General features: G+C 38.9%; 1 protein-coding gene across 2 annotated transcripts in view; it reads right to left on the bottom strand.

The window, feature by feature from the left end:
- Positions 1-6,792, bottom strand: part of ETNK1 (ethanolamine kinase 1) — a 40,534-nt gene extending 33,742 nt beyond the window's left edge. For both annotated transcript variants that reach the window (XM_004693213.2, XM_012732877.1), the window contains exon 1: positions 6,387-6,792. In XM_004693213.2, the coding sequence (XP_004693270.1) occupies positions 6,387-6,542 (156 nt within the window). In that variant the 5' untranslated portion in view covers positions 6,543-6,792. The remainder of the gene's footprint in view (positions 1-6,386) is intronic.
- Positions 6,793-9,694: the final 2,902 nt, after the last annotated feature.

A 9,694-nucleotide genomic window follows, 5' to 3' on the forward strand; every position in this document is an offset into this window, starting at 1 on the left:
TTTGTTGAACAAACTTTCTTTGTTCCTTTGTATATTCTTTGCTCCTTTGTCAAAGATTAGCTGCCCATAAACCTGAGGGTTTATATATGGGTTTTCTATTTGAATCCACTGGCCTGTGTGTCTGTTCTTGTTCCAGTACCTAGTATGATACATCTTTTTAGTGAAATTGTTATTTCATGTTCTTACAGTCCTTTGTAAAAGGAAATTCATGTACTTGGTGTATTATTTTCTCAGAGTAGTACTGACTTAGAAAAATGACTGATTTAAAATATTCTTACTTGCTGACTTAATTTTCTTTAATTGCTACAGTGATTGTCACTAGAGGGAAGCAGAGGTTAGGATAAGAAGGGAAATAGTTACCCTGGACAGCTGGTCACATTTCTTTCTTTCCCTCAGTTGGGGTTACAGTGCTCGTTTTGAAACAATTTATGTCTCTTGCTTGCTTTGTATGTTTGCTATGTCTCACAATTTTTAAGACTGATATAAATTTATTCATACCCCCATCTAATATATCAAAAAAGTAAAATAGGAGCCCTTCCTTGCAGTGCAACAGGTTAAAGCACAGCACTATGAAGCTCTCCGCAGCTACTGCAGCACAAATTCAATCCCCAGCTATGGTGGTCACCCACATGGCGTGGCAGACCTCTCCTGACCCGCTCGCTGCTCCCCTCAGCAGTATACTTTGTTCATCTGCCTGTTCTGCTCCCCACTCTACCTCTGGTGAATCCTCTCTCCCTCTGCACCTCTGACCTGTACCCCAGCTCTGTATGCATAAAAAAATCTTTAAAAAAAAAAAAGTAAAATAACTCTTCATAAGACAAAAATCATGAGAAATACAACTTTAAACATAGGTCCTACATTACTTCCCCATCTTTGTTACAAAACAAAACAAAAAACCCTTAAGCTCTCCTTCTTTTGTTAACTCCAACTAAGTTAACAAGACCTGCACATTTATTTTCTAAAACATCATATTTTATTTTCATTCTCCAAGGCCACAGTATAATTTGGGCTGTAGTAACTCTTTCTGGACTAACATAACTATCGCTCCCAGGTTTTTCAAAGATTTAATGCAATACACAGAAATGTATTGATAATCTAATTCAGTACACAGATGTTTATATAAAACTACAACAACCTACAAAAACTATAACTTACCTTATTACTTTCCAGGCAACCTGATCTATCACATCTTATTTTAACTCTTCTTCTTAAACTGTTGTGGTTTCAACCCACTGTATTGATTTAGCATCCTATTAGAGTGTGGTAGCACAGCTTCAAAACCCATGTCCTAAGTGATCATTCACCAATTCCAACATATCTCGTAACTAATGCTGCCTACATGTAGCCTGCCACCTAAAAAATAAGTCACATAAGTCATCTACTGAAAAACATTCAGGCTTCTCATTATATCCTATATAATAAAATACTACTTCCTTAAGGCACAAACCCTTATCTATTCACTCCCTTTTTAAAAAATCACTCCCTCTTCCTTTCTTATTCATGCTCTACTCTGCCCAAAATACTGATATTCTAGCTTATCAAGCAGTCTTCTTTGCCCAAAAATGATTCTACATTCCTTATGATCATGTCTTTCCTTTCAAGTTACCCTCAAATATACCCTCCTCTATGAAGCCTCCCCTGCCTACCTTCTACAATTAGTTTTACAAAGGAACAGTAATGGAAATTATTGAGCCTTGTACAAAAAGCACATGCCGGAATTACTGAAGTTCAGAGCTTATTCTTGAAAACAATTTTTCAACTGGCAAATAGGCAGGTTGGAGGGAGGGGGAGTAGGAGATCAGAAATAGACACACAAGGCCCTCCCTGGTGACACAGCGGGTTAGGGTTAAGGTGCAGAACTGTAAGCAAGCAGCAGTCACTTCAGTGCAAGTTTGATCCTTGGCCTGGAAATGATCCACATGGGGCCCAGGCCTCTCCTGACCTGCCTGCTGCTCCCCTCAGCAGTGTACTTCCTGTTCTGCTCCCCACTCTCTCTGGTGAATCCTCTCACCGCCCTGACACCTCTGTCATTTACCCCACTCTGTATGCATGCATGCATGAATAATGAATAAATAAATCTTAAAAAAACAGACACACAAGAGTCCTAAAACATGCTGTGAATTATTTACTTCATTTAATTCTCGTGCTACATTCCAGAGTAGAGTAATTCCATTTTATAGAGATTTTAAAACTTGCCAAAGGTTAGAAATGGCTGGGTCAGTATTCACAAACCATGAGATGAAGTAGTTCTTTAGTAGAAATCCTACTACTGTTAATATGAAAATGAGCTAGCGCATTAAGTTCCTGGCTTTATGGTCACATCTTAATAAAATACATGGCAGCCTATAAACATTATTTATCTTTGATAGGAGTTTATCAAACATTATATATCTCTTAACTATAATAAGTATATTTTTAGGTACTATCACCTTCTTGAATATTATAAACACTGAAAACAACTGAGAAGGGATACAAAAAACTAGATTTAACCACTGATATTGAAAGCTATACTGAATGAAAAGATACCTATATCTGTATCTTATATCTTATCTATAACTCAAGGTCCCTATATCATATCCGTCCAGCACATTTAAAATATATTACTTAAATTTATCTAAAAATTTTCTCTCTTAGGGCATCCCTGGTGGCACAGGTCTTAAGTGTCAGCTGATCACCAGCTACTGCTGCATCAGCTGGATTCCATAGCACAGCACACCTCTCCAGTATCACCTGCTGCTCCCATCAGCAGTGTATTTCAATAGATATGTCTGTTCTGCTCCCCACTGTGTCTGGTAAACCCTCTCACCTTCTGCACCTCTGGTCTATACACTCCAGTTCTTAAATGCATATATAAATACAAAATAAATCTTCAAAAAAAATAGGTAAGTTAGCAAAACAAGATGTTAGCTTTAAAATGGCACTTAGTAATGATATTGATGATATTCTTATCCTAGCTATCAAACTTTTGCCATTAACTACAGGCTCCAAATTAAAGAAAAATTTACAAGATAATGAAAAAATAAAGATCCAACTATGCAGAGAGGGAGAGTTGGACACAATCTCCTAAAATATTCAAACACTGATTTCACCATCTTTTTCAGAATGATAACAATTTTAAGAGTCCTGAGAACTATTCTGTTGGGCCATAGCACTATTACTAGATTCTAAACTCCTTTATACAAGGACAAACCAAAGAAAAGTCAGTAAGTTGAAAATCCTATTTTTAAATAGAACATGGAGGCAGTTGTTATTAAAGGAAAACTGAAGTGAATCCCTTTTTAAAAATTTATGTCACATATGGAGGATGTAATGTAAAGTTATCTTTCAGGAAACATTCAGAAATCAAGTTTTATTTTTTAATAGGCCGATGTTTTCATTCTTAATTTTTACACAAAATGGCTCCCCTGTCTTTAACATAATACACAAACATAAACTTCTTGGTCAAAGATTAACTCAAAGTAGATTCTCACTACAGATCTGCATTTATAAACTACAAATTCAATTCCACTAACAGATATGCTAACATACATTTCACTAAAGTATATATACCAGGGGACCTCCTTGTTATGAGGCTTATGAACATTATGAGGCTATCAGCAGCCACTGTTAACAGGAGTTCCATACCCAGGCAGCCAGGGAGCTGACCCACATGGCACAGCAGACCTCTGCTGTCTGGCTTGCTGCTCCCCACAGCAGTATATTTCAGTCAATCTGCCTAATCCCCTCTCTGTCTCTGGTGAATCTTCTCACCCACCCCCTCACCTCTAGCCTGTACCTAGTTCTTGTAAGCATAAATAAATAAATCTTTAATACAGATATATATATGTTATACATATATTTTCTATATAAACAGTTTAAGCTTCCTCACTAAATTGCTACTGGAAGAATATTATGTTAAAGTGCTTCATAAACAGTGAAATATTATAACATGAAAAGCACTATAATTAGTATTATTTTAAATCTTTGCCTATTGTAAGATACATCCCAAAAAGCTCACCACCATCCCCCCATACTTTAATGCCTTTAATTGTGTACATATAGAAAAAACATTTGCTAAAACCCTACCTAGAGGAGGTACATTATTCCATATTTCCATGAATTTTGAGCAAAGATGATCCTGTATCATTCTGACTGCATCACAGTCTGTTTACTCACTTCTAGATTTCCCATATGTTCTAGATAGCTTAGCTGGCAGAGTAACTACCAGGTAAAATAAATATTACTAACATAAGCTTATAAGGTATGTTTAAAGCATATTCTAAATTACATGAAAAATTTAGGGAAAAAAATCTTCCCCAAAATGAGCTATTTTATTGATATAAAAATCAGCTAATTATTTTAATCTGTTAACTATATAATACATATATCTCCTCTGAAATGGGAAGTATAAATTTTACCTTTATACTTAAAAAGAAACAAATCTCAAAAGAAAATATTCTTATTGAGATTTACTAAAGAAATCCTGATGCATCATAAAAGCAGAGTTTGTAATGATCTAGAATATGAGTGAAACCTACTAAGTTTAGAGATGAATAACCATCATTTCAGCACAGTAATTGTCTCAGCTTCTAGGTATGTATTTCTTACTAATAATCATCCTTGGGACAAAAATCAGTTGTAGTATTTACCTTCATTTACAAATAAATTTGGATTATGAGCTCAAATCCTAAATTGTTAATCAGATAAAATAATCAATTTCAAGTAATTTCCAACAATCAAAAAATGTAATGTTATCACCTTCTGTCCCTTTTTTATCTAAATCCTAACTTTACTGAGTTAAAAACTAAAAAAAAAAAAAAATTAATTACACATGAAAAAAAAAAGTGCCTACCTACTTTGATTGTTTGGAGTTTTAAATGATTAAAAAAAAAAAAATTCCCAGGGCTACAACCTAGTTCACAGTACCTCTGAACAGCTATCATTACTGTTCTACAAATGCATCAACAGAAACTCTTGTCTCCAACTTTTAAAGTCTCTGCTTAAAAAGTAGTATGGTTTGCCAAAACAGAATTACCAGGAAGTAGCACTGCCTTTAATTAGTATCTGTTTAATTTACACTTGGCAGCCAGAATACAAATCATTTAATAAGTGTAAGAACAGTCTATAATAAGCAACAAATTAGTTAATGAATTATAAACTAAGTCTGGAGTTTCAATAAATTTAATTTTCCTTAAGCAAGATATATATACATACATATATACATATATATGTATATATGTATGTATTTGGGGGGAGCATCTTAATGTGCTCAAATTTCCTTCTAGACAAAATTTGTCCTCTAGAGAAAAAGTGAAACTAACACTCCACAAAGTCCTGTGTCAAGAAGAGTTCTGGGTTCTAGGATTCAAGTTTTATTAATCTTTGTATAGGTGGCTACTTTAGTAAAGATTCTGAACACTGTTAAGTCACTAACTGCTAAATAAACTAAAATTAGTCAACAAAACAAGGTAAATGATTTGATTACTTCAAATGAATGTTCTGACATTAGTACTCAGATTTGAAGCAAACCCCACACATCCTCCCTTTCAAGTATTTGTTTTAGGAAGGGAAAAACGGTTCCCTTTCCCATAAATACAGCTTTTGAAACTCCAGAAGTTAAAAACTAATCAAATATCATGGAAACGAAATCATTATTTATTAAAAAAAAAAAACTCGATTCTTTAATATTATTGTAGTGAATACAGCGACTCAAGAAAAAGAAATATGCTCAAGCCACCGGTCATACTAACATCGGATATTACTAATTTTATTAATACGACTTAAAAAATATCCGAAACAGCTATTCAAATAATGTGTGCACAGCTACCTAACCAACAGAGTAACGCATGACCACTTTGGAATCGGGTGCTCTGGCCAATCCCAGGATTTAAGAAGATAAAGCGCAGGGTGAGGCATCAATGGGAGTAAAGCCGTAAGGAAGGGCAGGAGGAGGGAGAGAGAGGGGAAGGGGAAGATCAGAGAGGATCAATTACCGCATTACTTGTGGAAGGGGAGAAGATGGCTCTGGCCGAGGGGAAGGACCCCCGAGCCAGCGGAGTGGGGAAGGTGGGCTCTGCAGTTAGAATGGACCAAGGAGTGGGAGGAGGGGCAACTATGAACAGGAATCTTCCCGACGTGGAAACGGGTGCGTCACTAACGCAGCGGCTTCGGGAAAAAGAAAATCTTCCCTAGGTTCAACCTCAATTAGCAATTCTGGAGGAAGGGGGAGTGACCTTCGGAGGCGTGACGGGGGGGCGGGGGGGAGCCCAGGGTCACAATCCGAAGGACGGGGAGAGAAGACGTCCCGAAGGTCCCGCAGGCCACGGGGGGGGAGGGGAGAGGGGGCCGGTGAAGAGCCTCAGGGCTGCGTCAGGACCAGGCGACCCCGGGCGGCGGGTGGGCGTTACCTGCAGGGTCACCTCCTGTGGGTCCCAGTGCGGCCGCAGGTGTTGCAGGAGGCTCAGGGCCCCCTCCCGGCAGCGCTGCTCCTCCTGATCCTGCACAGTGACGTCCAGCTTGGGCACCTCCGGGGAGCTGGGAGGGACGTGGATGTAATTGGCCATGGCCCAGGCGACGGCGGAGACTACCACCACGACGACGGCGACGGCGACCACGAGAGCTGCGGGCGCCGACAGGCTGGTGGCTCCTTCCGTCCCGGGGCGCCCTCGTGGGAGGGCAGGGGGCTCTTAGACTGACTGGCGAGCGGCGGGAGACCGGCGGGAGACGGCGCGGGCGCCGACCCGGGACTGGACAGCAGCTGAACTGAGCCTGGGCCGTTCGCAGGGACGAAGCCTACCGTCTGCGCTCCCCCGCCGGCGGCCGCAGAGCACGCCGGGACTGGCCTGACGCCTGCGTCACGCGCAGGGCGGAGCCTCCGCCGGCGTCACGAGCGCTGCCGACTTCGGCTCAGGCACAATGGGGCAGCCGTCAGCTGGTTCTGCGGCCCACCGGTCCCCTCGGCGTCGCGTACCGTTAATTCCCCAGCTTTAGCCTGCCCCGCTGGCCTTCCCCTCCGGCCTCCTCACTCAGGATCCTGCGGAGACCGGAAAGGCCTTGAAGAGTCGGCGCACCCGATCTGCCGGGTCCCGAGATGTAGGTTTGAATGAGAGCTGTTTTTCTGGGAAGCAGGGATGCGGCATGAAATAAACCTGTCTGAACTTGGACAGGGTCTAGGCAAACTGGATTCACCGATCGCCTCGATCTCGGTTCTGCTCAGTACTGGGGACCACATCGTTGTTGGGTTGAAGATTGATCTCCCATTAGCACCCAAGTTGACTAATGGGGTCATGTATTTGAGATAAACTTAGCTGAAATACCTGCTTATGACAATACCGCAGTTGATAAGGGGTTTTTTTTGTTTTTGTTTTTGTTTTAAGGTCAGATGTTTTCCCACACTAAGAATTATTCATAGCCAGGGAAGGAAGCTCAGCGCCAGCATGGCTCTGTTTTAGGATATCCCTAACTGGACCTTGAAACTGTTACCTTCTCAGGCTTTGGTGTGTTTTTTTTTTTTAAAGCAGCTGTTTCCCCTGTTAAGGGATTACTGGAAGTTGAGTAGTTCATAAGTAATTTATTAGAACACCCTAGTTTTCTTTATGATTGAGAAAATGAGCTGAGATTGATCTCAGTCTGTCTCTCCTTCAGCCCTTTACTGCAAGGTGAATTGTTAATGGTAAATTAAGTCACTGAGGGATTCAGGTTAACACTCAGAATGTTTTATTAACTCATTGTCACGACTTTATATTGATTGTTCCAAAACAACCTACTTATCTTTTAAATCACAAATAGTTACCATCAGTTATAAACTAAAAAGAAGAAAAAGAAAATACAGTTTTATAATACAGCAAGAAAACTGATTCAACATTTTCCATATCTAGGCTTTTTTAAATGTATTACAATAAAACAAAAAACTAGATTATTCCTTCTGTTACAGGGCAGAGAGAGGGGAACTTCCCCTTTTCCTGGGCACCACCGTTAACACTTTCAATTTGAATTAGACATATACTTTCACATTTTAGTATCTCTTGTGTTTTCATGTAAACTATATTTTTTATTAAAGAGTTCACATTTTGAGAATTTTTATTTTTGAATTGTGATATGGTTTAATATTAAAAGATTAAAAAATTATTTCAGAAACTAAAAATTAATTTTAAAGAAGTGTCCGTGGGTTATTAGAAAGGGGGCTTGTGGGGAGGAACAACCACTAGGTACCTAAGAATAAAAAAGAACATATAAGACATTTAATGGAGAAATGAGCCATATTCATGATACATTTCATACTATGAAGAGCTCATTTTTCACTGAATTAATCAAATAGAATCCAGTTATTAAAATCTCAAGAAGGTCTTCATAGAACTTGTTAAAATGACATTAAAGTTCTTAATCTTTGGGTCCAAGGCAAATTGCTATGACTTTTTGTGAGCTAAGGGAGGATCAGAGAACAAGTTGAGAGAACCTACCCCAGAAGGATTTATTATATAATGATTTAGGAATGAGCAAACAGACCAGTAGAATAAGGATTGCCAGAAAAGAGCTACACATATTCTAGAACATTATATATGACAAAGATAGCATTGTTAAGGAAGGATGGGTGATTCAATACATGGCATTAAAGCCATATGAGAACATTTTTATCCTTTGTTTTGTGTAAAACATTAGTTCTAGAAGATTAAAAACCTAAATGTTAAAAGTAAAGCTTTAAAAATAAGAAAGATCGGGCCCTCCCTGGTGGCGCAGTGGGTTAAAGCACTGAACTAAGAAGCTTAAGCCAATTCCGCATGAGTTCGATCCCTGCCTGCCCTGGAGGAGATCCACATGGCGTGGCAGACCTCTCCTGACCCGCCTGCTGTTCCCCTCAGCAGTGTACTTCGATCTGCCTGCTCTGCTCCCCACTCTGTTCCTGGTGAATCCTCTCACCCTCCACATGTCTGGCCTGTACCCCAGTTCTGTATGAATAAATAAATCTTTAAAAAAAAAAAATAAGAAAGATCAGTTATCAATTTGACCTACAGATTTTATGTGATTCTAAACCAAATGTCAGCAAGTTATGTTGTGAACATTGACAAACTGATTCTAAAGTTCATATGGAGAGCTGCAAAAGGTACAGAGTAACTAATGATTCTGAGGAACCACAAAATCAGAAGGCAGATACCACCGAGCTTTGAGGTTTATTATAGCTACAGTAATCAAGACCATGTAGTGGTGTTGGTGAAAGAATAGATAAGTGGAATATGTGTACATATGGAAGAGCAAAACTGTAAATTAAAACAAAAAAATAAGACCAATAAAAAATGGGCAAAGAATCAAGACAAATATCAAGACGATGTAGATAATAATCATACAAGAACATGTTCAACAAGTCATGAGAAAATTGCAACTTAAAACAACAGTGAGCCTATTAGAATGGCAAAAATCTCAAATAAAGCACCACATACTGGCAAGGATTTGGAGAAATAGGAACTACCATTCAACATTGGTAAGATGCAAAATGGGATAGCCACTTTAGAAGACAGTCTGGTAGATTCTTAAAAAATTAAACGTAATATGACTTAGTGATCTTGTTCCTTGATATTTACCCAAATGAACTTATACCCACATGAAAATCTGCACACAAAAGTTTTTAGCACCTTTATTCAAATTGCCAAATCTGAAAAGGCAGCCAATCTGAAAAGGCTATATAGACAGTATGATTCCAACTCTATACAACACTTTGCAA

Source organism: Condylura cristata, unplaced genomic scaffold (assembly GCF_000260355.1).
Source record: "Condylura cristata isolate star-nosed mole 26May11 unplaced genomic scaffold, ConCri1.0 scaffold00036, whole genome shotgun sequence".
Taxonomy (NCBI): domain Eukaryota; kingdom Metazoa; phylum Chordata; class Mammalia; order Eulipotyphla; family Talpidae; genus Condylura; species Condylura cristata.